Source organism: Daphnia pulex, chromosome 10, assembly GCF_021134715.1.
Source record: "Daphnia pulex isolate KAP4 chromosome 10, ASM2113471v1".
NCBI lineage: Eukaryota > Metazoa > Arthropoda > Branchiopoda > Diplostraca > Daphniidae > Daphnia > Daphnia pulex.
In genome coordinates this window covers 14,272,956-14,300,367 of record NC_060026.1, presented here as the reverse complement: position 1 = coordinate 14,300,367, position 27,412 = coordinate 14,272,956, and the positions used below count along the sequence as shown (strand labels likewise).

The window sequence follows — 27,412 nt, the reverse complement described above, 5'->3', positions numbered from 1 at the left end:
TCCGAGAATCTTGCTGTAATGTTGAATAGATTTCAGCAATGGGATGTAGCTATTTCTCTTCCACGGTTGACCAAGTAGCAAACAATTCGGGAAACCGAAAAGGCGACGATTGCTGGAACGCGCTAGAATGTACGTACGTACGAGCGGCATTTTGTATTAATGGCCGTGTCAGGATGACGGGAGACATTTCCGGAGTAAGCGCTTCCCTGCACTCGGAAATTGCCCTATGGAAAGTGTTATAACAAGAATCCACGCAACACAATACACTACACAGGTAGACGTGAAATCGTGACCAGAACAAAAAATTATGGCCTTGGCCACGCGTACGGCAAATGATTTTCACCGAAACGTCACGAACCTTTTTGAAGTCCTCAACATTAAAGTCCAGCAGAGGTATGCAGACAAATATTTGGATTTAATTTGAATCAAATCACTAATGAAGTTTCTATTTTCATCAAATAATTTAATGGATAATAAACGCAAAGGTTATTCGATATCTCTATCGCATAAAAAACAACAAAAGATTTTGTGTTTGGATAACTGTAAACGAACAAGGAAAACGTTGGTAACTTGAATCTAAACACTCGCGTGGAAAGTAAATAATAAAAATACCGAAACGTTCCGGTTGAGGGTATATATACGCTAACTTGATGAGTCACCAGTGCTGTAGACTGTCCACTTAATAATCGAAACGCGCAGCACGAATTTTACCCCAGTCATCACTATTAGAATTACTTGAGTTGTGAATTCAGCGTCTGTCCCATGAGCATCCGTCCGTTCAAGATGACGAAAGAAACCGGAGATGCTGTTCTCATCCTTGTTCACTTTATTTCATTTTAAAACAAAATTCTTTTTTAAAAAACGTTCGTTATACAACAAGTGAACAAGAAATAGCCTTGAGACCCCATCTGAGATGCCAAGAATTACAGGAAGTTTGCAGACAAAAGCGATAATAAATCTTCCACCCAAATTGATACAAACGACACGATTCAACAAGTCACTTAATCTTTTTAAAAGTTATAGTTAATTCGCTTTAATAAAAGGGAGAAAACCAGACATGTCTAGTCTTTATAGCCTCAAACGATTGTCTGCGGTTGAACGAATTCGTTTTGATTCGTTGGTTATTGAATTTGGGCAAGAATTTGCCCTTGAAAAGAAAAACAAAAAGTCGGCGGGATCCGCCGGCGGCGCCAGAAGAAGCGTGACGCAATAATGAATAAAAGAAATGCAATTTTGTGTACATCCTTTTGAAGAAGAAAAAGAAAAAAAAAAAGAAGGACCGATAATGACATATAACGATTAAGTTTCACCATTGCGCATCCCTTCCCCTTAAATATCCTCCCCTTTGAAATTCCATTCGCCTAGTCATCCAACGGCGGGTACACGTGTCATTCACGCAATTCTTTTTCCCACAGTCTAGGCCCACACAGCAACGAGTATAAAAAGAACCCGGCATTCCACTGCAATCGCTCAGTCCCGCTTAACCTCTCGACGCTTACACACCTGCTTATCTGAGTAAGTACTAGTTACAATTTTACAAGTAGAAATAAATTAATAAAAGCTCGAAAAATTACGTACCGTCGCTCCGGTGTTATTGCGATCTGGCATTCGGCGAATTCTTTCTTGTGGGATCAGCTGTTTTTGACAGCTGACGGTTTTTCAGCAACTGCGCAGTTTTGACAGTCTAGGAGTTGGAATTTTAAAAGTAAATTTCATTATCTCTTTGCAGTCCAAAATGCCGGCTTACAAACTTCATTACTTCAACCTCCGTGGTCGTGCTGAGCTGGCCCGTCTCATTCTCAATCAGGCAGGTGTTGAGTTCGAGGATGTCCGTTTCGAGCGGGCTGAATGGCCAGCACTGAAAGCTAGTGAGTATAGATATTTCTGACATTGTATAAAAATGAGTATTTAATTGATTCATTTACTTTTGTGTAGGTATGCCTTTTGCCCAAGTTCCCGTCTTGGAGGTTGATGGACAAATGCTAGCACAGTCAAACACCATTTCTCGATACCTTGCCAGGCAACATGGTCTTGCTGGCAAAGATGAGTGGGAACAGGCACAGGCTGACATGTATGCTGACAACATCAACGACTTGATGACTGGTAACTAGTACTTGATTGAAAATTGTATTACCTGTATATTCAGCATTCTCTTGTGTTCAGGTATGAGACCAGCATTCTTGGAGAAGGATGCAGACAAGCAGAAGGAGCTCTACCAGAAATTCATGACTGACAATGTTGCCCCCCATGTTGCTATTGTTGAGAAGCACTTGGAGACAAACGGTAGTGGACATCTGGTTGGAAAAGAGGTGGATTTGATTACTTAAAACCTTTGTGAGAACCCCGTCTGATTGAAAACTTTTGTGTTTGCAGTTGACCTGGGCTGATTTGGCTTACTACGGTTACTTCGCCTTCCTTGTCGAGAAATTCGGCGAGGACTTCTTGAAGGATGCGCCACTCTTGAAAGCTTTGATCGCTATGGTCGAAGCTCTGCCCAACATTAAGAAATGGGTTGAATCTCGTCCTAAAACCGAAATTTAAATATTATTATTGCAATAGATTTTGTTCAAATATACTAGCTATAAAGTTTAAAACTCTTCTTGTATTAGACCACAGCAGCCACATTTTTCCTGGTATTCCACATTTCATTTTCGCGGAAATGCAAGTCATGTCTACGTCCAAAAGCCTTAACAATGGCTATACAGTGTTTGTTTGAAGTTTCTTTACATAAGGCATCTGTAACTCGGCTTGGCGTCGCCCCTTTTATTAAGTAAATAATCAAGATTGTCTAGCAGTCATCAGCCAGGAGTGCTTCTTTCCCAAAAATGTAATTATACCGATTTATACCTGCCAACAAAGATTGAAGGAACATATCTTGTCCTACCGCGACATCCATCGGTCACGGGAAACATCTCGAGTGTAGAGTCGATTTATCCTCTTCTTCTTCTAGTGGGTCCGCATTCGTCATGTCTGGCCGGTTACATCCATCTCAGTTGCTCACATTCATTCGATCCACTAGTGACGGAATCGATCCTTGTACGGATCGCGAAACACTAGACCCCCTAAGCACACGGCTATTATTAACGCCAGCTTGAAACACTGAAGTATCCACAATGTAGGAGAATACAATGTTTCCTGCACTGTAGATCGATGGAATAGCAATCGATATTTTTAAAAAATAACTATAATCCCGTTTGATAGATTATTTTGTTATCTTCTCCGCGCCACTCGCATATTCTGAAAAAACAAAAGTAACAAAGTTAAACTTTATTTCATCGCATTAATAAAAATAAATAAAAATAAATCAGGTTATAAGCGAACTACAAAATTTATTTCCCCCGGCCAGTCTAGAAAATTCTCACCAATCGATAGAGGCGCGGTGAGATGACTTGCCGGTTTCCATCTCAACAGTTTTCCCAAACACAATTTCTGGCCGCATTTGACGTTCCTGTAGACCGCAGAAGGTAATAAAATATTCAATCGCATCCGATACGATCTGCTGCTGATCATTATCGAGTGTCTCCGTTGGTTACGTCCGTGTTTCAAAACTTGTGCGCTTGTGCGGGACCTTTCCAGCTGCGACTAGATAAATAGGAGAACCCATACGGAAACGAAGTTATACTATACTACTTTCAACAACTATAAACGCATCTCCGACTTATCCGTCAGACCCATTTGGTAAACTATAAAGAAAGAAGAAAAGAAAAATAGATATGCCGCAATACAAACTGCATTATTTTAATTTGCACGGAATGGGCGAGCTGCCCCGGATGATTTTCCATTACGCCGGAGTGCCGTTCGAAGATGTCCGTTTCGAGCCCAGCGAATGGCCACAGCTGAAAGCGAGTAAGTATAAACTGGGCCTGTGACGTTTCCAACGAATTTAACATCTGCCACCTTTTTTTTAAAAAGATTAATTCAATTTAATTCAATTCAAAATGATTTAGATATGCCGTTCGGCCAGGTACCCGTTTTGGAGTTGGACGGTAAACTTCTGTCCCAATCTTACGCAATCGCGCGATACATTGCCCGGCAACACGGTTTGGCCGGCCAGGGTGACTGGGAACAAGCTCAAGTCGACATGTACGCCGACTGCATCAAAGATTTCATGATTAGTAATCAACCATTATTACCGTCGTTTCGGTTGCTGGCGTCATAACTCTTTTGCTTTTATCAATTGGCAGACGGTCGACCGGTGCACGACGAACAAGATCCCGAGAAGCAGAAGGTCCTGATGACTAAATTCGCTTCGGAAAAGTTGATTCCGCACATGGCCGTCCTGGAAGCTCAGCTGGCCAAGAACGGTGGAGTGCTGGTCGGCAAGGGCGTCACCTGGGCTGACATAGCCTGCTACGCCTTCTTCAATCACGCTACTGTCAAGCATCCAGACATATTGAAAGATAGTCCCAACATGGCGGCTCTAGTCAGCCAAATCGGTAGTAACGACAACATTAAAAAGTATCTCGAAACCCGTCCGGCTTATCATTGAATTCTGAAATCATTCAAAAACGAATTAGATGGTTTTTGGGTCGCCATCTTGGTGTTGCACACAACAGCACTCTCATCTAGCGAAAAATAATTAGAGATTAAAGAATTGTATCACTGTACTTTGAATGTAAATTACTGCACGCGTTTTGACCAACATCGTGAAAGAATGAAATACACGCGACCATCGCAATTAAAAATACCCCACGTCTCTCTATGAGGCAATTCCTGTAAACAAGCGACGAATTAATAAGCTAAAAGGATTTTTATTTTTTATTTTACCATGTCTGTGCATTTCACAATGAATAATTTCGCAAAGCTCATTCGTCGAATTGTTCTCGTCCCCATGCTGGAACGCAATTATAAGATTAGTTTTGTTCTAAACAAAAGGTTAAATCACTTTAGTGGATTAGTTGTAAAATGAAAGTTGTAAAAGGCAAACAAATGTTGGGATCTTAAATTCGACACCAGTTGTCTCCATGCATCCAGTGAGTGCTTAAATAAAAAATCGTGGATATATACATAAGGGAAAAGGGAACTTCAAAGTGACGGATTCAAAGCAATTCAACTGTCTGTTGTTGATAAGGGCAAAACTGTTGTTAAGGATTGTTTCAACGCTGATTTAGCAACTTCATACTTTGCGTGTTCTACGTATCGATTTGATGTTCACGGGAGATTTCGTCCGTCGGAGCAGGTTGTAGAATTGCTAATTCCTTTTTCTCCGACATTTTCATCGGAATGTATTAGAATATGTGGGCAATTCTCTGAGGCAAAGGGATGAGTGCCATCTCCCGTCCGGAGATTTTCCGGTCGTAAACGGAGACCGAGCCAGATAAGGAAATCGATCACAACTACTACGCGTAGAAAACTTATTCCAGGACTTCCTATAATTTCGGCTATACTTTGTAGTCCCACGAGAAAACGTGATGGTAGTTGTGCCATTCGCCAAAACTGAAACTGGCAGCCAGTCGGCTGTCAGCTGTCAGAGGATTTGATTTATCTAAACTATTAAAAATATAAATTAATGTCGTTGAATCTTATTTGAAAAATAAAATAAATAATAATAATAACCAACTTGTCATACGGTCGTAATTAGCGTGTGAGGTAAACAGTATACACCACAACATTTCGCCAAATAATTTCCATTGCAGGTTGCAAGTTAAAGAATAGGTTACATAACAAGACAACCAAACAACTTGAGAACAAGTCGGAAGTTCTAAAAATCTAGATCAAATGTTGAATACGGTACTTATCAGTGCACTTACTTTTCGGTCCCGCAACTCCGGCAACAAACTTTTCTCAAGTCAACGAGGATGTGATCTTTTGTACGGAGAAATGCGCAGCGTTACCTTGACGAAACTGTATAAAAGTTGTGAGGATATAGTACCGATGTATTCCTTGTGTGGCCAAAACATTCTGTCCTCAAAGTATACTATCAAAGTAAACTACGGCATGTTGGGCGTTGCTAAGCACACACAATCGACCTTGTGTGTGACCCAAACATTACGTTTGATGACTTATGGCAGCGCTAAAGAATCTCACTGATCTCGGGCAAAATAAAATTAGGGTTTTTTTCTTTTTTCATAACAAAATGTCTGAGCGACCGTCACCGATATCTTTCTCTCTGGACTTTAATTAACATTGAAAATTATTGGGGGCGGAAATTAGAACGTCAGGTTCTTTTACTGTGTGCGCCACTATTACGGAGCAACCGAATAACTAAAGAAAAAGTGGTGGTTGTTGTGTCATTCACCAAACACTAAATGGGGAAGACTATCAAATGATTTGTCTAAAATTAAAAAATAATAATAATAAGTTTAACATCCTTATATTATGATATCAAACCTTTTCCCACTATCAAGTACGACAGCGACAGAAAGCTTCATTTGCAATCTTCGCGTTTTCAGTTATAATTTTGCGCATCGAACTCAAATTTCATCATCAACAACACTGTGGTCTTTGATATCGCCGGAATTAAACGGACAATCCTTTAAGGCAAAGGAATGAGTGCCGTCTCCCGTCCGGAGAACCCGGCCGCGGACAACTTTTCCGCGGACGGTTTTGCGGTCGTAAACGAGACCGAGCCAGGCGAAGAAATCGATCACAACGACGTGGAAACTCGTCCTGGAACTCCCCAATTCAGCAACTCGGTAGTCTCCGGGGAAAGCGTGATGGTAGTTGTGCCATTCGCCAAGACTGAAACTGGCAGCCAGTAAACTGTCAGATGGATTGATTTGTCTATTCAAATATGAAAAACAATTAATTTTAACAATGCTGTTTTTTCACTGGAAAAACATTAATGGCTAAACCAACTTGTCATATGGTCGTTTTCCCCAACTGTGGCCTGCGCTGTTGGTGAGCCAGGTGGCGTGGAGCGTGAACACGTAACGAAACATGGAAGCGACGAAAAATGCTGTTGTTAGAGATTCTCCCCAAAAATACCAAGGTACGGCGGCTGGCATAGCATAGCAAAGCATCCAGGCCAATGAAGTGTAGTATCTGATTAAGAAGAACAAGATTATACAGTTTACACAGCAAAATGCTCCATATACAATTATGAAACAACTTTTTTGCATCGTCGATGTATAGCTACATACTTTCGTTGAAACACTACGACAGGATCTTGTAAAAGATCGCCAACATCGATGGTTTTTTCCATTCGAGTAAATTCCGGATGCTTTTGGCACATCATCCAGCCAATATGAGAGAAAAAAAATCCCCGTCTGGAGTTGTAAGGATCGGCGTCCGTGTCACTAAACTTGTGGTGCACCCGATGTTCCCAGCTCCACGTGTAAATGTCACCCTTTTGAAAAACAAGATTGAAATACAATTAACTGGCGAAATTGTCTGTCAATTTTTTCATCCAGACCTGATGGGCAACCGTTTGCGCAACTGCAATCAAAACACGAAGAGGTAAGTTGGCTTTGAAAGCGCGATGACACCACAGTTTGTGCGCTCCACCCGCTATTCCAAATCCGCCAAACAGATACAAAAGTGAAGCTATAGTTGATGGCAAAACAGGAGAATTTTCTATGAAACCGACTTGCACGTTTTTGTTCATAAATTTACCCCAAATCAAAGTTGCTGTCAGTGCGGCGGACGTGAAGCAGAGATAGAATCCGTAGAGCGCAGTTAAGTGGAGATAAATATAAAAGACAACCTTTGACCAAACAATTTCCATAGTGTAAGGCATTGAAGTCACTTCATCTCCGGAAACGGAAGTTGGTTGCAAAGCACTTTTGCTTTTCGAGTTTTCCATTTGAAGAAATGAAAGATTTTTCTGTAATTTTTCAATTTACGAAAACTTTAAAATGATAAAAGTTACCATAAAAGAAAGCGTTGATAATATAGACAGAATAGTTACTCACTCGTTGGTTGCTGGATCACAACACCTTCCTTACGAGTGGATAGGGCTGACTTTTATACCAGGAACACCACCGTTATAATGAAACGTGAATAACGACAATGAAGTCGTGAAGAATGTACCAAAAATGCCCTCAAAAAAACCCCCGCAAGACTCCGCGGGATAGAAATAATTACTGATGGCGGAAAAACCTTTTCACGAGTAGTAGAGGACATTGGCTTCCGTGTGTGTTCATGAATGTGAATGTGTACACTTACCGCATCAGAGTACACATTTTGGCGTTGCTAAGCACACACAAGGTCGAGCCAAACAGGAGGTTACGTTTGATAACTTATGGCAGCGCTAAAGAATCTCACTGATCTCGGGCAAAATAAAATAAGAGCTGTTTCTTTTTTCATAACAAAATGTCTGAGCGACAGTCACCGATATCTTTCTCTCTGGACGTTAATTGTAACATTGAAAATGATTGTGGGCGGAAATTAGAACGCCAGGTTCTTTTACTGTGTGCACTACACTTTTACGGCTAGCAACCGAATAACTGTAAAGAAAATATTGGTGGTTGTTGTGTCATTCACCAACACTAAATGGGGAAGACTATCAAATGATTTGTCTAAAATATTTTAAAAAAAATTATTTTAACATCCTTATATTATGTAATCAAACCTTTTCCCACTCACGACAGGGACAAAAAGCTTCTTTTGCAATCTTCCCATTTTCAGTTATAATTTTGCGCACCGATCTCAAATTTCATCATCGTCAACACTGTGGTCTTTGATATCGCCGGAATTAAACGGACAATCCTTTAAGGCATAGGGATGAGAGCCGTCGCCCGTCCGGAGGACACGGCTGCGGACAATTCTTTGCCGGACGGTTTTGCGGTCGTAAACGAGATCGAGCCAGGCGAAGAAATCGATCACAACGACGTGGAAACTCGTCCTCGAACTTCCTAACTCAGCTACTTTGTAGTCCCAAGGGAAAACGTGGTGGTAGTTGTGCCATTCGCCAAGACTGAAACTGGCAGCCAGTAAACTGTCAGATAGATTGATTTGTCTATTCAAATATGAAAAACAATTAATTTTAACAACGCTGTTTTTTCAATGGAAAAACATTAATGGCTAAACCAACTTGTCATATGGTCGTTTCCCCCAACTGTGGCCTGCGCTGTTGGTGAGCCAGGTGGCATGGAGCGTGAACACGTAACGAAACATGGAAGCGACGAAAAAAGCTGTAGGTAAAGACTCTTCCCAAAAGTACCAGGGCACTACTGCCGGCATCACAAAGCAAAGTATCACGGCCAATGGATAGTAGTACCTTATAGAGAAATAAAATATTTGACAAACGCTAAAAATAGCTAGAAGAATTTATTATGTTATGTAATACTTCCGCTGAAAGACTACGACGGGATCTTGTAAAAGATCGCTAACATCGATGGTCTTTTGCATTCGATAGAATTCCGGATGTTTTTCGCACATGAGCCAGCCGATGTGACAGAAAAAGAATCCCCGTCTGGAGTTGTAAGGATCGGCGTCCGTATCACTAAACTTGTGGTGCACCCGATGTTCCCTGCTCCATTTGTAAATGTCGTCCTTTTAAAAAAAAAGAAAATGTAATTAACTAATTGCAGAATTTTTATCTCGAAATTTTTTCCATCCAGACCTGATGGGCGATCGTTTGCGCAACGGCAATCAAAATGCGAAGAGGTAAACTGGCATTGTACGAACGATGGCTCCACAGTTTATGCACTCCACCAGCTATTCCAAATCCTCCAAATACATGTAAAAACAAAGCTGGATGGCCCACAAAACAACCGAAGAATGAATCAATCAAACTGCCTGATGTCACTGCACATTGCTATTAATATCTTACCCCAAATCAAAGTGGCTGTCAGCGTGGCGGACGTGAAGCAGAGATAGAATCCGTAGAGCGCAGTTAAGTGGAGATAAATGTACACCATGACATTTCGCCAAATAATTTCCAGGGTATGTGGCATTGAAATCATTTCACGTCCGGAAACAGACCTTGACAACGAACCATTCTCTCTTATCGAGTTCGCCATGTGTAAAATAAAAACGATAACTTTTCACTCAGTTTGAAAAGTAAGTTTAAAAGTTCAGTTCTAAAAACTAGTAGCTTGCTCTTTGATTCCTGGACTACAACAACATTTTCACAGGTAGAAAAATCTGTCGGCTTACGTGCCTAACCTTGAATAAAATATGGTAAAAGCCGTGAGAGTATACCGTTAGTTCTTGGCTGCCAACAATGTCCAGCCTCAACGTATAACAAGGTATCTGTTTTGGCATTGCAAAGCATAAGGTCAAGTTCAACAGGATATAACATATTTGGTCAATTGCCAAAATAATTTCGAAAAAAAACAAAGAGCTTTTTCTCGTTTCGGACATTCAGACCCTTCAGACCAATAAAATATTGGTCTCCTACCTCTATCGAAAACTTTACGAGCGACCGTCAGTCCGTCACGTATACCATTTTCTCGCTGTCTAGACTTTTAATGAACTTGATTCTAACCCATACAAATGTATCCTCTTGTTGAAACAAGAAAAATACAATCGCCATAGGGATAAAGATGGTTATATGAATAAATGACGCAAAAATGAAATCAACCCTACAGTTTAAAAAAGGCGCCAAATCAAACAATTTCAAAAGGGGAATGAATGATCCGAATAACTCGGGTGAGTTCTTTTCTATCGCAGAAAGTACATAAACGGACTATTCTCTAAGGCTATAGACTGAGAGGAGGTCATCCTTTTTTAGAGTTATTCTGTTACTTCCATTCTTTAGAGTAAAAGTTTGTTTAGTTGCGCGTTTTACCGTAGAGAGCCAAAAAAAATTCCACCGTAAAAATGTTCTGATCCCGTCGAGTCCTTCGGGGGGTTTTTCAGAACGGAACTTTTTTCGGGACGTAAAGAATTCAGTAGATATACCTTGGCGGACTTTACCGTTCACGCTCCATTCAGGGTCGTACTTTGGTGTAGTATATAAAAGCCCTCCTCCTCGGCTTTCGAGGAAGCTGTTGTCATCCAGAAAGCAACGAGTAAGTAACACTTTGTCTAGATTATTAACACTGCTTTTCCGTTTCTGCCACGTACCGGTAACAGTTATTTACTTCTTCTCTGAGTAAATTGTTTGGGGCTTTTGACAACTTTCCGGCTCCTATTTTTTAAGTTGAAAAATTAACGGCAAAAACACGTCGACTAACAAATGGCGAACTCAAAAATTAAAATCCAAAAACTGTTCCGCAATCAAGAAACCATACTTCCGTTTTCGCAAAGTGACTTCAGTGCAACCAAATAGACTAGGGAAATCATAAATTGAATCACGCGCTATGCTTTACAATTTATCTCTGTGCTATATCGTGTTGTGCAGATTCTCAATCTTCGCTTATTCACATCAGCCACAGTCTATCAACTCTAATTTGTGGTGAAGCAAGTTAAATTATAAAAAAAAATGTCAAACAACTCCATGATTTTCAATGTGGCCGACGCGTGCAGCAAAGAGATTTAAATCCACGCAACGCAGTCTACAGCGTGGGAGATAAATGCACACCCACAGCATTTAGCCGAATAATTCACATTGCACGTGGCACTGAATTCACTTGGCAACGGACTTTGACATCGAACCATTTTTGCTTTTTAAATTTTAAACGATTTAAATGATTAAATGGCAAGACGATAAGTTTACTTTGTAAACATCTAGATTAATGGCGGAAATTGTACTTGGAACTTACTGTTCGATTTTGGTGTCGCGACTAACTTTTGACGAGTAGAATAGGATGCTGCAACAGGGGAAAAAAAAGGGCGCGAAAATAAATTATTTCAAAAAGAAAAAACGAAGGATTTTCACCAATAAACAAAAGACGGAACGCTTATATAGATTTGCAACTCTCGTAAACTTTCAGTTATTATTCGGAAGGCCCGCTTTTAAAAATTTCGCTATCGACATTGTGTTGGTGTTGGCTATCGCCGGAATAAGTCAGCGGACAATTCTCCATTAAGGCATAGGGATGAGTGCCGTCTCCCGTCCGGAGAACGCGGCTGCGGACAATCTTTGGCGAGACCGTCTTCAGGTCGTAAATTAAACCCATCCAGGCGAATAAATCGATGACAACGACCGTGGCACTCATTCTCCAACTCCCCAATTCAGCCACTCTATAATCTCCGGGGAAAACGTGATGGTAGTTGTGCCATTCGCCCAGACTGAAACTGGCAGCCAGTCGGCTGTCGGACGGTTTCATCTGTCTGAAAACATTTGGCAAAAAACAGACGTCATGGCCGTCATTTAAACAGACGGTCACATAAATGTGTGTAACAAGCGAGAAAGTGAACAAACTTGTCGTAGGGATGATAGCCCCAAATGTGGGCGGCGCTGTTGGTGAGCCAGGTGGCGTGGAGTGTGAATACGTAACGAAAGACGGAAGCGACGAAAAAAGCTGTTTTGAACGACTCGCCCCAAAAGTACCAAGGCACAATGGCCGGCAACGCAAAACACACCAATGCCAACGGAACGTAATATCTAACAAACGAAATTTTAAAACAAAACAAACCAAAAAAACGTGACGAACAATTTTTTAAAAAATGATGACGTCAAAAGAGAAATCGATCCGTTGAATAATCAAATTTCGTGATTAAATACTTTCGTTGGTAGACTACGACGGGGTCTTGTAATAGATCGGTGGCGTCCACCGTCTTGCCTCGTCTAATCACTTCGGGATGTTTCTTGCACAAGAGCCAGCCGACGTGAGAGAAAAAGAATCCGCGCCGGGAATTGTAAGGATCGGCGTCCGTGTCGCTAAATTTGTGATGGACCCGGTGATCCCTACTCCACTGGTAGATGTCATCCTTTTGAAAAACAACCAAATAAAGAGAGAGCGGAAAGTATTAACGAAACCTTGACACTCCCGCGTGCCACTTTCTCTTCTGCTGACCTGGAGAGCGATCGTTTGCGCCACAGCGATCAAAATACGGAACGGAAGGATGGCCTTAAAGGAGCGGTGAGACCAGAGTTTGTGGGCACCGGCGGCTATGCCGAATCCCCCCACAATAAACAAATAGTACGCTAAACAGCACACAAACAAGAAAAACAAATCAATTTCAACCACACGTATTATTACGTCATTATTCCGTTGAAATGTTAAACTCACCCCAGACTAGAGTGGCCACTTTGGCGGCCGTCAGGAAGAGCAGCAATCCGTAGAGTGCGCCCACGTGGAGACCAATAAAGACAAGGACATTTCGCCAAATGATTTCCATGACGTAGGGATGAGTTGATTCCGTTAATTCCGAATAATTTTCCGACTTGCCATTGGAGATGTTTGCGGTTTGAGCGGCTGTCACGGGAGACTTTGGCGATGACTTCATTTTCTACAGCGTTTGATTACGAGCTATTAGAAAAGTCCCGGCACGTGACGACCTTACACATTCGACGAACAGAACGTTACTGAAATAAAATATATAGCCACAAGTGTGCAAAGCCACAAAGCCCTCTGATATGACGCTTTGTTTCCATTGGTTGAATTTTGTAAATTTTGTTCTAGAATAAACTCACATAATATGGGGGTGGTGGCCATGAGACAGGGCCCCAGGCTCACACGCAGGTATAGGGATTTTTTTTAATTTTTTTTTTACCTGAGATGCTTTCACTTCCTTGAACTATTGGTTTTCTCCAAAGGTGAATAAAAGGGTTAATCCATTTTCTAAGAAAAAATTTCTTCATTTTTATTAACACCTGTAGATTTAAAAAAAACAAAAAAACAAAACATCCAAGGTTTTCGCAAGTATTTTGAAAACATCATCTAAGAAAAAACGTAATTAGCTAGTACATCCCTTCCTCTCTCTCCATCCGCTTCGTTGTGCACCTCCCCCCAAAAAATAGAAAAGAAAAAAGAATAAAAAATATCATTAATGTATAAAAGGAACGACTCGTAGGGTTGAGAGCACCATTTGACCGGTTGGATGGATCGACCAACATCAAAAGACCACTAATTCAACGAGACTTTTTATTATCAAGCTATATAGAAAGAGAGAGGGAGGTAATGTCCAAAAAAACTTTGTAGCTCTATGTATACATCTATATGTGTGCGTGTATGTTATATCTCTCTAAATATTGATTTGATTTAGCCGCATGTTTTATTTCTCCGTGCTGCGACGTCATAGAAGAAAGGAAAAGAAATTGATCCCGTCTAGCGCTAGACACATACCGCAATCATGGGCTCCATTGTTCAATCCTTTATTGGCGAATGCAGCCGAGTCTGGGACTTGAGAGGTAAGCCATCGATTAATTTCGTTTCTATTTCTTTTTATTTTGACAATTTTTTGAATTGAATTTGAAACAGACAGGCGGACGGACGGATGGTTCCTAGCCGAGTCTCCGCTCACGCCCGTGCTCTTTTGCGTCATCTACCTGCTCTTCGTGAAAATCTGGGGCCCGAAATTGATGGCCAATCGTTCGCCGTTCCAGTTAAAGGGCCTCCTGATCGTCTACAACTCGTTTCAAATCGTTTTCAACGGCTGGATGTTCTACCGCATTTGCCGTCTGACGTGGTTCAACGGCTACAGTTTCGTCTGCCAGCCGGTGGACTACTCGGCCAGCGAGGACGGCCTCCAGGAAGTCCTGATGGGCTACTGCTTCTACGTGTCGAAGCTCATCGATTTCCTCGACACCGTCTTCTTCATCCTGCGCAAGAAGAACAATCAAATCACTTTCCTCCACGTTTTCCATCATTTCGTCATGGTGCTGGCCTGCTTCGCCGGATTCCGCTTCATGACGGGCGGCCAGAGTGCTTTCACGCCGACTTTCAACACTTTTGTGCATTGCGTCATGTATTTCTACTATCTGATGGCCGCCATGGGCCCACGCTACCAGAAATATCTCTGGTGGAAGAGGCATCTGACCGCTTTGCAGATGATTCAATTCCTCTGCGTCGGACTGCACGGCATGATGCCCTTCTTCGCCGACTGCGGCTTCCCCAAAATCTACTGCTGGTACTGCGTCTTCCAGTCCATCATGTTCTTCCAGCTCTTCAACAATTTCCACTCGAAAACCTACCGGCTGCAAGATATTAACGCCAACAACAACAAAATGAACTAAAAACTAAAAGACAAATCTGCATTTGTATTTTAGTTTGTAACTGTAAATTTCGAAATTACCGCTCAATCTAAATGAATTTTTTTTTTGAAATAAAAATGTTTTATGTTTCAATCGATAAATGCTTTAGAGATTCTTCACTCAGTCGAGGGGAAATGTCAAGTAGATAACAAATCTGTGGACTTGCATGTTACACGAACCGCACTGAACCCTCTTTTATATATAGTTTCAGACGGTTGGCGCTAAAATCTTAAGTCAATTAGAATAATAACCAGCAAAAAGGGGAGGGTTTAAAAGCGAAAAGGCAGTCAACCGGGGCGCGGTTCTTTTGAATTGTCTCCGGCGACACATGTCATCAAAGAATCAACGCCGGTTTGGCGGAACTCGGCGGAGGCAGAGGAAACTGATTATTTCTCGCTGGCTTCTTGACATTGTTAACGACGTCGCCTTCTAATGCCAGCGCACTGTTTGCAAAGCCCGGATGGGCTGGCTTGTTTTTGACCAGCGGAGGCGGGGGACGAGCCGGACGGACGACTCTCGGAATCGGCGGAGTCAACAGCAACTGCTCCTTTTTGTCTCCGGTCGTCGTGGAAGAAGATTGAGGTAAGCGATGCGGGAAAGTCGGAGTAGACTGTTGCGGTTCATCCGACGGTGTGTTGAGGGCGCTGAGAGTGATGGTGGCCGTCGAGCAGCCGCTGGATGGCGACAGGATGGAGACGGATGGACCGTTGGCCACCGGTGGGATACTGATCCTGGGCAACGTCAAACCCACTCGATTTTTGACCCAGTTGCTGAAATCCCGCTTGGGCTGGTCATCCGATTTGTCGACGCTGGTCGATTGAATTAATGGCACCGGATGCAACAGCCGGCCGGCGAATCCGCTGTTGACTCCGTTGCGGAAAAAGTTTCCAAGGGATTTCTTCTGATCGTCGTGCAGGAAAGTGAAACAAATGCAGAGCAAAAAGATAATGATGGGGATGATGGCCAAAAAGATGATGTAGAGTTCGATTTGAAATAATCGACGGACTATAAAAATGACACCAAAAGAGAAAGTCAAAAGATTATTTAATTTTGTGTGTGGAATGGTGTTATAACCTTTAGGATCCACAGAAGGTCCACCATCTTCGCTACCGCCCATTCCATAATGTTGGCAAAACGGAGGGTTGAATCCATCCGGGCAATGGCATTTCCCTAAATTATTGCAGAATCCTCCGTTGGTGCAGTTGGACGGACATTGGAGGGGTCCGTTGATTTTTCTCAATGAATCCCTGGAACATACTTTGTCGATACACACCTATTCCGGAAGTAATGAAATTTATTTCATCTGAAACTCATAACAATTTTAAAAATTTTCTTACTTTGCGGGTATCGCATTTGATGCCGTCAAATTTATGCAAATCGGAAGGACAAGTCGAACTGTTGCCGAAACAGTATTCCGCAATGTCGCATTGATTTTCCGCCGATCGACACTCGACTCCCGGCATTTCCAATTGGCAAGTCTAAATTTAAAAAATAAATTACAATTACAATTAAAAACTTGATAATTTAATTCTTCAATTATTTCACCATCAAGTCGCAGCAGCCGCCATGAGCACATTGAACCTTGAGACTGCGCCGACTAAATTGACAAGTGTGCGGATCGCAGCATTGATTCCGGCAAAAATTGGGCAAGCCGCAGTCACACTCCTCTTCCGGATCAACCACCATATTGCCACACCTAAAAATAATCACCCACATTTGATTTCTCCCTAACTTAACGATTGGAATGAAAAAAAGTCTTTCAAATTGCGCATCACCTGCTTGGCCGATTGCGGAGGCAATTATATTTTTTATCCCGTGACAAGTCCTGGATGAGCTCGCGGCTGCAAGAGCTCCAGTGCTTCGTCGGTTGTCTGCGTAATATCGAATCCATCGGCGCATAAGAAAATAAAAAGGGGGAAAATCAATATTTCATCAGTTAATGTGCACTGTGCACAATGGGGGAGATTTCGGAGGACGAATGTCATATACCCGATGGCGGCGGCCATGACGCAGTCGCCCATAGGACAGTGACAGCGAGAGTAGTTGTCGTGATTCATGCCGAAATTATGGCCCATTTCGTGAGACATGATGGAGGCCGTCATGGCGGCCGGAGAGTTGGCGCTGTCGACCGCGATCCCGCAGGATTCGTGAAAGTTGCACAAGGTGCCGACGTAAGCCCTGCCGACGGGACCATTGAAGTGATCAGCTTCGACGCCTCTGTGTTGTCATATAGAAAATTAGAACATGCCAAAACATTCACGCCGCATTAGGAGCAATTATTACGTCATCAGTTGGGCGGTGTCGTGGGATTCCGCATGGAGATTATGGTCGCAGTAATGTTTGAAATCGTACAAGGTTTGACTGGCATTTTTGCCGATGTGAATCCTGTCACCTTCCGACCAAACGATCACGCCGACCAACATGACCGACACTGGCAACGTCGAATAAATCTGTTATCCAATCAAAATAAACCGCAATTATTTTTAAATCTGCTGGACAAACTTGAAGAACAAATCAAATGGAACCTCTTTGATGACGTTGACTATGTCGAAAACACGTTTCAAAACCTTGTGCATATTGCGTCCGTTTCTCAGGTAGATGGTGTAATCGACGACCAGCACCAATTCGAGAACTTGCACTCCGCTAAAAGCCTCTTGCACTCCCGATTTTGTAATTTGCCTTTTCACCTGATTACATAACCAAATAATTAACTGGAATTGTTAAAAAAAAATATTCAGATATGAAATGAGTCACCTTAACACTGTGATTCGTCGAATGCATTTGCGCTTGGTGATGGTCCTCATCTATGATTTCAAGCACAGATTTTAAGGCATAGCCTTTTACCACGTCTCATTAATTCATTACCGCATCTTGGAGTCACGGAATTCAATCCTGGCGGGTGTTTCTTCCACGAATGGTCGCCATCGATCGAATGATTCAGCGGCTCGATGTAGTACAGCGCCAGGCCGTCAAAAACAGCCCCACTGGTCGAATGAGCAGATTTGAGACTTAGACAACATTTACGTAATGGATTTAAGCTGATATTACCTGAGTCCCGAGCAGGTGGATAGAGTCGCCCAAGAATTAGTGGCATTCCTGACGATCCCTCGGTAATGGCACATGGGTAATGACAGATTGTCTGGAGAGATTTCAGGCCGCCAAAACTCTTCGGTTCCATTGACGTGATGGCGAACGTAAAAGTTGTCGGTGATTAGATCCCTATTGTATAATCGAATGAAAATCCTGTCAGTTTTTTTCTTCAGCTTCACAAATGGGCGAGCCTGAAACTTAATTTCAAATCAATTGGACTCAACTCTTTTCCCAGAAAAAAAAAACCCCACAAAAATTAGATGATGGTATAGAGAAACCCAACGATCTCTACCTGGGAACGGGATTGGGAGTACCGGGAAGGCGGGAACGAAACGACAAAAAAATAAATAAATAATCCGCCGCTATTGCTGTCGATGAAACTCCAATTTTCCGAGCCCATCCCGTGGTTCTCCATTTGATCTCCTTTTTCTCTGAACTGGATTTTGAACTTGATTCCGTGAACTGCCGAGCTCTCTGTAACTTAATTCCCATCTCGGCAGGAATATTTACCTGTTCAACTGGAGATCTAAGACGATGGGAGACGATGCGTCGAGAGACACGACGAGTTGCTCAGCGTGGTCCTCGTGATTAATACGACCGATCGATCGAATCCGTCGCAGCGTTCGCGATTCACGGACGACTGGCCGCACCGTGAGGAAATCAACGGCGTCGAATGACTTGAAATCAGTCGCAGCGCCTGGAGAAAGTCAGAAATGATTTGATGAAAAATACATCCAGCTATTACCTCATTTGATAAAAAAATAAAATAAAATAATATCCTAACTAACAAATGAAACCATTTTCTTTTTAAAAGTTAAATTCAGGGAAGTAAAACATAATTATCTATGCGCCTCCCGCGGGGATCTACAGCAACACACTCTTTGACATTTTACGTTCAAACTAATAACCGAACAAGATTTTGTGGGTCGGAAATATCAAAGTTTTATTGGTTCTATTGATTACGTCACTGATTGAAGCTCGCAGTGTTCCGCTCCAATAGTTCCACGAAAGTATGGCGCGTGTCGATTGATCGTACAGAAATCCCTAGACGGGATTATTTTAAAAAGGAAAGTATAGGAGGAAAACCCTTTCGACAAAGATCGTTTCAACATGTTTTTAAAATAAATATCTTTTCCCGGGACTTTGTCATTTAAATGTAATGTTTGTCATTCTAAATTTAACCTACCGGAAATTGAGATAAGTACACACGACCCAACAATAGTCACATCCCCGCGTTACTTTTTTAATTGTTTCTGAGCTCACTGTCAACATTGTTCAAAGCTGCAAATTTCACAAAAGATTCATTCAACTATTCATGTGTGGACTCACCGGGAGACTCTGTGCGATGCGTGGGCGACTGGCTGGATTCCGCTTGTAGGGGGTCGATAGCGAAGACAATTGCACAAGTGGCGACGAACACACAAATCGGCCGAAATGCCATCGTGTTGCTTGTACAAACAATCAATTAGTGATCCGTCTCATTCCGATAATAATTCGGAAAAGCTACGGATCACAAACTCGTTGTTGTTCTCCTGATTGCGGTTTTCTTCGACGAGTGAGTTAATCAGATAGGGAACCTGAAAAAAACAAAGTTGAAATCCTTTGACTGCGGAGGCGTATCGCTTTTCGTTTGCGGTCTCCATAGCATTTGCTTTCTTGTATAATGACCTAATAGTTGTCAAAATATCCGGGAAGTGGGCTCGGAATCCAGAGGGAAAAGAAAATCAGTCATTCAGTATTGCGCAACTGACTGGTGTGACTAAACGATGAATAAATCAAACATCAGTCAACAACGTACAGGATAGCGCACCCCTATATACTTGGCGACAAGTCCGTGATAAAAATGTCAAACCAGATACGGCGAACGCTACTTGCCATCGAAAACAAATGCGTCTATATAATAATGACAGCCATTTTTCTTATGATCGAGCCGATCATCTCCGAAGATGATAGTGGGGCAAGGGCGACAGGCCGTGAAAGAATGTAGGTCAAACCAAAATCATATGCTTTTTATTTCGGCGATGAAACTCGATGGCCTATCATCCGATCGGGCATGCTTGATGTGCGGCTTGGTGAATTTTCATATCTATTTTCCTGCAACTCATCCAGATTTTTAGTTTTTTGCTATCAAATTAACTCTCCGTTCAAGTGGGAATTAATACGTGCTCTGCGCCATTTGAAATGTTCCCCCAGCAATGCATACACCGTGCTCGAAACGTAATATCCGCCTCTCCATTTCCGGGTGTTTTATGGATCACTGCGCATTTCAGACTTGTTGATGGAGACTATATACTCGCCCCCCTCCGCCTATTCCAAATCCAAACTCAACGGAGAGTATTCTACGTCGATGGTATATCCACAAAAAACCTCTTCGTTGTCTAAAATGAGCACTCCAATAGCAGCTCTTGCCTATACGATCGTAAAGGGACCGGAAAAGTACACCTGCATTAAACATAAAAAGACGTACAATAAAATACAGCCAATCATCAAATGACATTGATTTTTGATTATCTAAGAATGTACTTCACTGCATTTGTATTTAGATATTAATTCTGTACGGAATGCTGTTTAAATGACATGGTCAGCTGACTCGAAATGCTCACCAAGATAACGATGACCGTAAAAAGGTAAGCGGTTCCCATAACGGAAGCGGAACAAGATCGGGTCCAACATGAGTTTCTCGATGACGGCATGTCGTACAACTTGCTGGATCTCCTTACACGACAGTTTCATATTCATGGGATCTGGATTTCCACTAGAATGTTTAGTGTTTTTCCTCAAACAAACATTTGTAAGTCACTTACTAACGTATTGCTTTTTCTGACTGAGTTCCGGTTTCTCCCCTTGCTCCATATTCTTCCGGTATTCTTCCATCTTCTCCGCGCTGTTCGGCTGTTGATATTCAGTAGGAACGAAGTACACAGCCGGACGACTTTCGCACAAGGAATGGTCAGCAAACGATGGGCTCAACGAAGCAACGAACACAACGAACAGGAATTCCTGTGAGGCCAAACACTCAAACAGAGGCAATAAAAGGATATCAAAATATGATTTGGTTACGCTGTGAAAAAGTCAGTTGACGAAGAACTTATAAATACCATTGCCATGATGGATGAACAAAGATCAACTTGTCTGTGTCAAAGACTTGGAACTGATGCCCGAACGTTTTTGCTCTCTGAAGACGTTTCCATAGTGTCACCTTTCAGTTGTTGTGTTACACACAAAACGATCCTTTCCACAGAAATCGTTATATCACAATTGCACGTACGCGATGACCATGGTCATATTGTTTGCACTTTCAAATCGAGTGGGACCAAATCATACAAAACAAGAATATAACAAATAATAAGTCAAAGAAGATTTTCACTTGACCTTTGTAAAGTGGGACCAAATACGAGGAACTGAGTTATGTAAACTTGACCGACCTGACGTAGTCGACATAAACAATTAAACAGGGACCCCCGACCCCCCAAAAAACAGCGGTGCCAGTTTGATAGTGTCGCTGAGTTTCTATTTTTTTCCCGCTCTTAAATTTATAAAACTCAAAGCGTCACCTCGTTAACGTTATTTTCTTCCTAAATAAATAGTTATGTAATTTTTATGATTTATTCAAATTACATCTAACTTGAATTATAAATTTCCTACAGGACAAAAGGTTTGGTGCTTTTTTTTAAATATTTCAACATTAGAAGCGGCGACAGATGGGAGTAAAAAATTAAACATTTGGATGCATCAGATGTATATTTTCACTACACAAATTTGATTTCAAAATACAATTCCAAGAAAACACAAATGGATACAAGCATGTTCAATCGGCAGCATTCGAAACAAGGAATTCGGAGTGAAATTACACATTATTTAACTATAACCCAATGTTGATGAATATTCAACATCACAATCACCAAAAGCCATTAAATGCTTGTTTCCGTTAGAGTTCCATGTCGTTGCGACGGCCTCTGTAACGGTCACGGTCTCCCCTGTAGCGGTCACGGTCTCCCCTGTAGCGATCACGGTCTCCTCTGTAACGGTCACGGTCTCCTCTGTAGCGGTCCCGGTCTCCTCTATATCCACCGCGTCTCCCACCCTGAGGATCCAGCATCATCATATCTTCTAAATCGTCGGCGCTGATTGCTTCCGGTTCTTCTCCTTGCATTTCCTGGTTGCTGCTGTCGTCCGAGTCGAAATAGCGACGGCCCCAGCCTCTTCTTCCCCATCCACCCCAGCCCCTTCTTCCCCAACCACCCCAGCCTCTTCTTCCCCAACCACCCCATCCGCCCCATGGGCTTCCCCAACCCCATCCGAAGCCAAGTAGAGGATCCTGCATCATTTCATCGCCGGTGGTTGTTGCTGGCGATTGGAAAATGTCTTCGTTGTAACCACCTCTTCCATCTCCGTATCCACGTCTTCGATCTCCACCTCTTCGGTACCCACCTCTTCGGTCTCCTCCGCCACCACGACGTCTGCCTTGAGGATCCATCATGTGCATCATATCTTCGATTTCGTCAGCCGTTACGGGTTCCTCCAGGTCGTTGTCTCTCCACGCACATCCTCGGCATTTTCCCATGGACATGGGATCTTCTAATTGGTCCATTTCATCGTCGTCGAACGTCATGGCCGTGGTGGCCAACAGCATTCCGCACAAGGCGGCCAGCAGAAAAGCAATCTAAAATCAAGACAAAATTGAGAATCATTGAAAATGGAAAAAATTTTGCGAATCATGTCATTTTAAAACAAATTAGAAAAAATGTTTGTTACCTTCATGATGAGACGGACTGGTTATAGTCGATCTTGGCTGGCTTTTGCAGCTGTGTAGCTGAGCTGAGCTGAGCGACCAACTGATGCTCTACAGCTCATCGACACGGCTGTTTTATACGTTGCCAATGTTTTGACGATTTGGATTGCGGCAAGGTGAGATAATAATGGGATAGCAAGAAAAGGACGACCTGTGGGTTCAACAGAAATAATAGGGCCAGAATAATCTGCTAGGAGAATTACCCAAGGTGAGACACCAATCGTGCATTAGGTGCGCTTAATGTCCGCGGAAAGTTCGGGCGAAACGACAAGACAATATCGAAGAAAAATACCTAATAGCTTGATCACTTTGTCCGTCATGACCGTGATGACAGGTATAAATAAGATATTAAATGTCCATGACACGATTTCCAATTCAGGTTATATATTTTCTTATGAACTCTATGCATTTAATCTTAATGAAGAAATTGCAGAAGGGTATTTATTATAGCCGATAGTCTCCAAACAATAATTTGTCATTATACTTTGCCATTCAGATTTTCGTAATTAATGCGAATTAAATAATGATTGAAATTTGAAAGATTTTTAATAAATCAACTAAATATTATTTATACCCGGCCATTACTTGTGTGTGACGTGACAAACTGCCATCAATTCACAAATGAAGCGGTTTTTGGTTTATTTAATGATTTTCCGAGAAGACGTTATGCAGTTAGTCTACTGATATTTGATTGCACTCATTTTATTTTAATTCTGTGCTACTACGGTTCAAAGAATTGACTGACGAAGAATTCATTCAACATGTGTATTTATAGATTATAAACCAAGTTTAACTTTCCAAAATGATTTCAAACGTGCTTCTTTGTCGGTATAGAGAACAGTAGGTAGTATAGCGGTGAGGAAAGAGAACAATCAAACACAAATCAGTAGCGCAATTTCATGCAAGGCGAGAAGACATGTGGGCCGGATGAATGGAAGACGTCCACAGCTCTAAAGAATGGTTGTCGGCAAAAGGGAGACCAGCAAAACGTTAGTGAATTGTGTTGAGGTGTCCATCTCGTGCAAATTAATATTTCCTCATTCGCCAGTAATAAGGTTTGTAACGACGGTAACGATCGTAACGATCTGGCGTACGAATGCGGATGCGTTCTTTGATGGTGATGTCTTCGATCAACGGATCGAACCAACGTCCAGCTTGGCCTCTTTTGGAATAACGTGATCCCTTGTTTTCCATGGGGCTGTCGAAAAAGTAAGGGCTGGGTCTAGGAAAGAAACCTCCGTAACCAAATGGGAAACCCATTCCAAATGGCCGGCCTAAACCGGCTCTCATACGAATTCGGAAGAACGGGTCGGACATTAATTCATCCAAAGCTGTAATTCTACCCGGAGGAACAAATTTTGATGGAACACCTATGCGGAATCTCGCTGGATCGGCCGTTGACTCTTCGTCATCTTCCATTCCAAATCGAGGATCAAATCTTGGGAAAGACGGTCGAGCGTGAATGTGGATTCTCACCGGATCGGCCATACGTTCCTCATCTTCGCTATTGTTGTCGTCTTCCATTTTCGGGCCGGATGATCTTGGAGAATCCTCATCATCAGCTACAACAGAAGATCTTTCCTCAGCTTCGTCAAAGCCAAGTCCAAATCCACCAGAAAGACCCAGTCCGTCGAGTCCCGCATATCCGCCAAGTCCAGCATAGCCTCCGATTCCGGGAAATCTACCCATTCCACCAAGGCCTCCCATCCCACCCATTCCAAGACCAAACGGCGGAGGGCGTCGAATGCGGATGCGGACTCTCAAAGGATCGGCCATTCGCTCCAAGTCGTCGTCTTCCATTTCCTGATCGTTCATGGGCAAACCGAATTCTTCCTCGTCCATTTCATCTGCCATCGAGAATCCGTGGTGGAATCCATCGTCTTCTTCATCTTCGATATCCATAGCCGTGGCATTCACCAACAGTCCAAGTCCACACAAGGTGAACAGAATTAAATGAGCCTTTATCCAGGGACGATAAAATCAAAAATCAATTTCCCGAAATGAACTTAAGATAAATAGATGATACCTTCATGACGACAAGACACCGGAACAACTAAGTCGTAATGTTGGCTTGAACGCTCCTTTCGACCTACTGATCCAAACTCTTATTGGCGTTCCGGTACTTTAATAGACTGACGAGCAAGTCCAAGATCGTAGCCGACACCGGATCAAAACATTAGAAAACAATTGCAGCGAACTGCCATCAGGAGAAATATACCCAAGGCTAAATACAGCACCTGAGGAATAACAAAAGAAGTTTGTGACGGCCGTATCTGTTGATCTTTTCGCGGAAATTGCAGGTAAATATTAAATACAGACGTAACTGAAACGAACACAAATAACTACTTAATTATTGGCTATACCAAGAGCTACTGGATGGGAATAAAAAACAATTCACCTGTCCTCGCCTGTCCCTCTCCAAAACAATATCAAGAATTGTAATAGCACTCGGTAGTCAAGCTGGATAATGTCTTTTGGGAACCGATGGTGTTGCTTCATTATCATTCGAATCGATGGCCGTGAGCATGTGTAAATAGGTTAAAGGCTAACTCATTCAGCGTTCGATTTCAAAGAAATGTTGATCCACAACCAATAACATTTCGTGCTAGCGAATGGAAGCAAAAGCAAGTTGCCGTTGTGCGTTAATAAATTCTTAATAGGGGGTGATGGCGTATTTAAAAGCTCGTCCGAGTCTGGATAAAGGCACAGAAGATCTCCTACTTTGACATAGGCAAGTTGGATCATCTCCTGTTCATCGTTCACCATGGCAAAGGTAAATCAATCAAGTCCTAATCAATTGACTTCGTTAGAAAAATATGTATAATTATTTTCGTGATCCGACAGGTCTGTTTCTTTTTGGTCGCCTTATGCGGATTGGCCTCACTGAGTGTTGCGGAGCCAAGCAGCACCATGTACGGTAGCCCTGCTACCCCAGCCAAGTATCCAGCTCCGGCCACTTATCCAGCTCCTGCTCCCGCCCCTGCCAAATACGAAACTCCGGCTCCCACAAAATACGAAACTCCTACCACCACTGCAAAATACGAAGCTCCAACTCCTGCCAAATATGAAGCTGCTCCCAAGTACGAGGAGAAGAAGGAAGAATACCCAATGAAGATGGAATACAAGACCGAGGAGAAACCAATGGAATACAAGAAAGAAGAGAAGATGGAGTACAAAAAAGAAACTTACCCCAAGAAGATGGAATACGGAGGCAAGAAGTACAGGCGATCCATCGACGAAGATGCCGAGGAATCCCATTCTGACCCAATGAGACGTCCTATGATGTACAAACTAACCCCAACGGATCTCAAAGCCGTCCGAGATGCCGTCATCAGTAAACTCTTGTCAGCAGAGAGTGATCCTGTCCGAAGGCCGGCGAAGGCAGGAATCCTTACAGATTTGTTTAAGTTCCTGGTCAGGGATGAGAATGATTTCATCATGGCGAGCGATCCTGTCCGAAGGCCTGCGACGGCAGGAATCCTTACAGATTTGTTCAAGTTCCTGTCCAGAGATGAGGATGATTTCACCATGGCGAGCGATCCTGTCCGAAGAGGTGGGAAATCGAAATTCGCTGGACAACTCGCCGGTAATTTGGCCGGAGGTGTTTTGGGTGGACTGTTGAACGATGAGAATTGCTGGCGCGTTGGACTGTCGAGGAAACAAGCCAAAGTCGTTCGTGATGCCGTGATGACGAAACTGGTGATGGAGAGCGATCCCGCCTTCCGCAAGTCGTTCGGCAAGACCTTCGCCCGAGAAGGAGCCGGTGCAGTGGGATCTTTCATTGGTTCAAAGATTCGTGGCGGAGATGCTGAAGATCTAGTCCAGATGTACGGAAGAGATCCTGCAAGAAGGAAATTTCTGAAGAATGTGGCTAGTAATTTTGGTGCCGGTGTCGTGGGTGGATTGTTGGGCAATGAAGAAGCCTTGTCCATGGAAGAGTTGGACGATATGATGGACGATATGGATCCTGGTAAACGTCGGTGGTGGTAATCGTCCCGCCTTTTCATTTTCTCGTTAAAAAACTGACGACGACCAACGCGTTCAAATCGAAATTTTCCTTTTTCGGAAGACATTTCTTTTCTATAATGCTTGTAATGTTCGTGCGACTGTGATGGTTTGTTCTTTGTGGAATGAGTTTCCTAGAAATAACGAATACAAGAAATATCTTCTTTATAACTGAAACAAATGCGTTCGACTTTTGAATCATTAAGGCGATAGTATTATGTGGTCCAACGAGACCCATGGATTTGTACAAACTTTAAAGCTAATGATGCTTTGCTTGTACTTGAATATTTTTAACTGGCTATTTGTAAATCAGGGCCATCATCGATACAACAGAAATTACCTTATTACACTTCAAATTAGACAATGGATCTAGCCAAGTGGCACAGACTACTCTGTTGCCTTGTTACCTTTTCCAATTGAAATTTTGGCAATCTACCGGGAAAATTTGAACGCGAAAACGTGAGATTGAAAAAGGAAGCGAGTGAAGTTCTATGTACACATCAGTAAGGCAATCAAGAAGTACTAGTGTTGCAAATAAAAAAAAAAAAAACTAATAT

General features: G+C 42.5%; 11 protein-coding genes across 20 annotated transcripts; 4 read left to right on the top strand and 7 right to left on the bottom strand.

The window, feature by feature from the left end:
* Positions 1-1,356: 1,356 nt before the first annotated feature.
* LOC124203872 (glutathione S-transferase 1-like) lies at positions 1,357-2,594 on the top strand. Of its 2 annotated transcripts, none has more exons than XM_046600755.1 (5): positions 1,357-1,515; positions 1,730-1,868; positions 1,936-2,103; positions 2,164-2,309; positions 2,374-2,594. In XM_046600755.1, the coding sequence occupies exons 2-5, from the start codon at positions 1,736-1,738 to the stop codon at positions 2,539-2,541; spliced, it is 615 nt and encodes a 204-aa protein (XP_046456711.1). In that variant the 5' UTR covers positions 1,357-1,515; positions 1,730-1,735; the 3' UTR covers positions 2,542-2,594. The 2 variants fall into 2 exon arrangements, with proteins under 2 accessions (XP_046456711.1, XP_046456712.1); XM_046600756.1 differs by having other exon boundaries at positions 1,368-1,519.
* LOC124203861 (acyl-CoA Delta-9 desaturase-like) lies at positions 1,957-7,940 on the bottom strand. 2 transcript variants are annotated; one of them, XM_046600732.1, is made up of 8 exons: positions 7,854-7,940; positions 7,555-7,765; positions 7,355-7,485; positions 7,083-7,288; positions 6,799-6,984; positions 3,969-6,723; positions 3,363-3,897; positions 1,957-3,237 (listed from the first exon to the last, which is right to left on the bottom strand). In XM_046600732.1, exons 2-6 carry the CDS (start codon positions 7,742-7,744, stop codon positions 6,414-6,416), a joined length of 1,023 nt encoding a protein of 340 aa, XP_046456688.1. In that variant the 5' UTR covers positions 7,745-7,765; positions 7,854-7,940; the 3' UTR covers positions 1,957-3,237; positions 3,363-3,897; positions 3,969-6,413. The 2 variants fall into 2 exon arrangements, with proteins under 2 accessions (XP_046456688.1, XP_046456689.1); XM_046600733.1 differs by having other exon boundaries at positions 7,355-7,449.
* On the top strand, positions 3,712-4,687 carry LOC124203874 (glutathione S-transferase 1-like). Its single transcript, XM_046600757.1, has 3 exons — positions 3,712-3,846; positions 3,948-4,115; positions 4,185-4,687. Exons 1-3 carry the CDS (start codon positions 3,714-3,716, stop codon positions 4,487-4,489), a joined length of 606 nt encoding a protein of 201 aa, XP_046456713.1. The 5' UTR covers positions 3,712-3,713; the 3' UTR covers positions 4,490-4,687.
* A 547-nt stretch (positions 7,941-8,487) lies between the features above and the next one.
* LOC124203865 (acyl-CoA Delta-9 desaturase-like) lies at positions 8,488-11,281 on the bottom strand. Of its 2 annotated transcripts, XM_046600736.1 has the most exons (6): positions 10,789-11,281; positions 9,716-9,884; positions 9,506-9,636; positions 9,230-9,435; positions 8,975-9,160; positions 8,488-8,899 (listed from the first exon to the last, which is right to left on the bottom strand). In XM_046600736.1, the coding sequence occupies exons 2-6, from the start codon at positions 9,846-9,848 to the stop codon at positions 8,590-8,592; spliced, it is 966 nt and encodes a 321-aa protein (XP_046456692.1). In that variant the 5' UTR covers positions 9,849-9,884; positions 10,789-11,281; the 3' UTR covers positions 8,488-8,589. The 2 variants fall into 2 exon arrangements, with proteins under 2 accessions (XP_046456692.1, XP_046456694.1); XM_046600738.1 differs by lacking the exon at positions 10,789-11,281 and having other exon boundaries at positions 8,585-8,899; positions 9,716-10,741.
* LOC124203866 (elongation of very long chain fatty acids protein AAEL008004-like) lies at positions 10,816-15,061 on the top strand. Of its 5 annotated transcripts, none has more exons than XM_046600742.1 (4): positions 10,816-10,898; positions 13,776-13,888; positions 13,979-14,125; positions 14,196-15,061. In XM_046600742.1, exons 3-4 carry the CDS (start codon positions 14,068-14,070, stop codon positions 14,948-14,950), a joined length of 813 nt encoding a protein of 270 aa, XP_046456698.1. In that variant the 5' UTR covers positions 10,816-10,898; positions 13,776-13,888; positions 13,979-14,067; the 3' UTR covers positions 14,951-15,061. The 5 variants fall into 5 exon arrangements, with proteins under 5 accessions (XP_046456698.1, XP_046456695.1, XP_046456697.1 ...); XM_046600739.1 differs by having other exon boundaries at positions 13,776-13,892; positions 13,981-14,125; XM_046600741.1 differs by having other exon boundaries at positions 10,817-10,898; positions 13,789-13,892; positions 13,981-14,125.
* LOC124203859 (acyl-CoA Delta-9 desaturase-like) lies at positions 11,735-13,331 on the bottom strand. The gene is made up of 5 exons (XM_046600730.1): positions 13,005-13,331; positions 12,789-12,919; positions 12,497-12,702; positions 12,194-12,376; positions 11,735-12,102 (listed from the first exon to the last, which is right to left on the bottom strand). Exons 1-5 carry the CDS (start codon positions 13,219-13,221, stop codon positions 11,766-11,768), a joined length of 1,074 nt encoding a protein of 357 aa, XP_046456686.1. The 5' UTR covers positions 13,222-13,331; the 3' UTR covers positions 11,735-11,765.
* LOC124203852 (disintegrin and metalloproteinase domain-containing protein 12-like) lies at positions 14,955-19,641 on the bottom strand. Its single transcript, XM_046600721.1, has 13 exons — positions 19,388-19,641; positions 18,569-18,755; positions 18,017-18,187; positions 17,834-17,952; positions 17,723-17,772; positions 17,494-17,655; positions 17,252-17,418; positions 16,958-17,185; positions 16,744-16,839; positions 16,514-16,664; positions 16,306-16,446; positions 16,043-16,241; positions 14,955-15,973 (listed from the first exon to the last, which is right to left on the bottom strand). The coding sequence occupies exons 1-13, from the start codon at positions 19,497-19,499 to the stop codon at positions 15,303-15,305; spliced, it is 2,454 nt and encodes an 817-aa protein (XP_046456677.1). The 5' UTR covers positions 19,500-19,641; the 3' UTR covers positions 14,955-15,302.
* A 171-nt stretch (positions 19,642-19,812) lies between these two features.
* LOC124203875 lies at positions 19,813-21,478 on the bottom strand. Of its 2 annotated transcripts, XM_046600759.1 has the most exons (5): positions 21,157-21,478; positions 20,863-21,058; positions 20,662-20,802; positions 20,426-20,500; positions 19,813-20,365 (listed from the first exon to the last, which is right to left on the bottom strand). In XM_046600759.1, exons 1-5 carry the CDS (start codon positions 21,163-21,165, stop codon positions 20,325-20,327), a joined length of 462 nt encoding a protein of 153 aa, XP_046456715.1. In that variant the 5' UTR covers positions 21,166-21,478; the 3' UTR covers positions 19,813-20,324. The 2 variants fall into 2 exon arrangements, with proteins under 2 accessions (XP_046456715.1, XP_046456714.1); XM_046600758.1 differs by having other exon boundaries at positions 19,813-20,500.
* Positions 21,479-21,780: 302 nt separating this feature from the next.
* Positions 21,781-22,900, bottom strand: LOC124203869 (TATA-binding protein-associated factor 2N-like). The gene is made up of 2 exons (XM_046600749.1): positions 22,814-22,900; positions 21,781-22,721 (listed from the first exon to the last, which is right to left on the bottom strand). The coding sequence occupies exons 1-2, from the start codon at positions 22,817-22,819 to the stop codon at positions 21,987-21,989; spliced, it is 741 nt and encodes a 246-aa protein (XP_046456705.1). The 5' UTR covers positions 22,820-22,900; the 3' UTR covers positions 21,781-21,986.
* Positions 22,901-23,601: 701 nt separating this feature from the next.
* On the bottom strand, positions 23,602-25,075 carry LOC124203864. The gene is made up of 2 exons (XM_046600735.1): positions 24,877-25,075; positions 23,602-24,809 (listed from the first exon to the last, which is right to left on the bottom strand). Exons 1-2 carry the CDS (start codon positions 24,880-24,882, stop codon positions 23,877-23,879), a joined length of 939 nt encoding a protein of 312 aa, XP_046456691.1. The 5' UTR covers positions 24,883-25,075; the 3' UTR covers positions 23,602-23,876.
* A 458-nt stretch (positions 25,076-25,533) lies between these two features.
* Positions 25,534-27,036, top strand: LOC124203858 (translation initiation factor IF-2-like). 2 transcript variants are annotated; one of them, XM_046600729.1, is made up of 3 exons: positions 25,538-25,623; positions 25,695-26,311; positions 26,402-27,036. In XM_046600729.1, exons 1-3 carry the CDS (start codon positions 25,615-25,617, stop codon positions 26,838-26,840), a joined length of 1,065 nt encoding a protein of 354 aa, XP_046456685.1. In that variant the 5' UTR covers positions 25,538-25,614; the 3' UTR covers positions 26,841-27,036. The 2 variants fall into 2 exon arrangements, with proteins under 2 accessions (XP_046456684.1, XP_046456685.1); XM_046600728.1 differs by having other exon boundaries at positions 25,534-25,623; positions 25,695-27,036.
* Positions 27,037-27,412: the final 376 nt, after the last annotated feature.

Coding starts and splice junctions, on each gene's coding strand:
- LOC124203861 (XM_046600732.1), bottom strand. CDS start 7,744: ATGGAAAACTCGAAAAGCAAAAGTGCTTTGCAACCAACTTCCGTTTCC. Junction 7,289..7,354: donor CGCAAACGGTTGCCCATCAG/GTCTGGATGAAA, acceptor GTTTTTCAAAAG/GGTGACATTTACACGTGGAG. Junction 6,724..6,798: donor GGAAAACGACCATATGACAA/GTTGGTTTAGCC, acceptor ATATTTGAATAG/ACAAATCAATCCATCTGACA.
- LOC124203875 (XM_046600758.1), bottom strand. Junction 20,803..20,862: donor TCAGAAAAAGCAATACGTTA/GTAAGTGACTTA, acceptor GTGGAAATCCAG/ATCCCATGAATATGAAACTG. Junction 20,501..20,661: donor TTACGGTCATCGTTATCTTG/GTGAGCATTTCG, acceptor TGTTTAATGCAG/GTGTACTTTTCCGGTCCCTT.
- LOC124203866 (XM_046600742.1), top strand. CDS start 14,068: ATGGGCTCCATTGTTCAATCCTTTATTGGCGAATGCAGCCGAGTCTGG. Junction 14,126..14,195: donor CCGAGTCTGGGACTTGAGAG/GTAAGCCATCGA, acceptor AATTTGAAACAG/ACAGGCGGACGGACGGATGG.
- LOC124203859 (XM_046600730.1), bottom strand. CDS start 13,221: ATGAAGTCATCGCCAAAGTCTCCCGTGACAGCCGCTCAAACCGCAAAC. Junction 12,703..12,788: donor CGCAAACGATCGCTCTCCAG/GTCAGCAGAAGA, acceptor GTTTTTCAAAAG/GATGACATCTACCAGTGGAG. Junction 12,377..12,496: donor GTCGTAGTCTACCAACGAAA/GTATTTAATCAC, acceptor TTCGTTTGTTAG/ATATTACGTTCCGTTGGCAT.
- LOC124203872 (XM_046600755.1), top strand. CDS start 1,736: ATGCCGGCTTACAAACTTCATTACTTCAACCTCCGTGGTCGTGCTGAG. Junction 2,104..2,163: donor CATCAACGACTTGATGACTG/GTAACTAGTACT, acceptor TCTTGTGTTCAG/GTATGAGACCAGCATTCTTG. Junction 2,310..2,373: donor GACATCTGGTTGGAAAAGAG/GTGGATTTGATT, acceptor TTGTGTTTGCAG/TTGACCTGGGCTGATTTGGC.
- LOC124203874 (XM_046600757.1), top strand. CDS start 3,714: ATGCCGCAATACAAACTGCATTATTTTAATTTGCACGGAATGGGCGAG. Junction 3,847..3,947: donor ATGGCCACAGCTGAAAGCGA/GTAAGTATAAAC, acceptor AAAATGATTTAG/ATATGCCGTTCGGCCAGGTA. Junction 4,116..4,184: donor CATCAAAGATTTCATGATTA/GTAATCAACCAT, acceptor ATCAATTGGCAG/ACGGTCGACCGGTGCACGAC.
- LOC124203852 (XM_046600721.1), bottom strand. CDS start 19,499: ATGGCATTTCGGCCGATTTGTGTGTTCGTCGCCACTTGTGCAATTGTC. Junction 18,188..18,568: donor TTAGATCTCCAGTTGAACAG/GTAAATATTCCT, acceptor ATTATACAATAG/GGATCTAATCACCGACAACT. Junction 17,419..17,493: donor TAGTCAACGTCATCAAAGAG/GTTCCATTTGAT, acceptor ATTGGATAACAG/ATTTATTCGACGTTGCCAGT.
- LOC124203865 (XM_046600738.1), bottom strand. CDS start 9,905: ATGGCGAACTCGATAAGAGAGAATGGTTCGTTGTCAAGGTCTGTTTCC. Junction 9,436..9,505: donor CGCAAACGATCGCCCATCAG/GTCTGGATGGAA, acceptor TTTTTTTAAAAG/GACGACATTTACAAATGGAG. Junction 8,900..8,974: donor GGGAAACGACCATATGACAA/GTTGGTTTAGCC, acceptor ATATTTGAATAG/ACAAATCAATCTATCTGACA.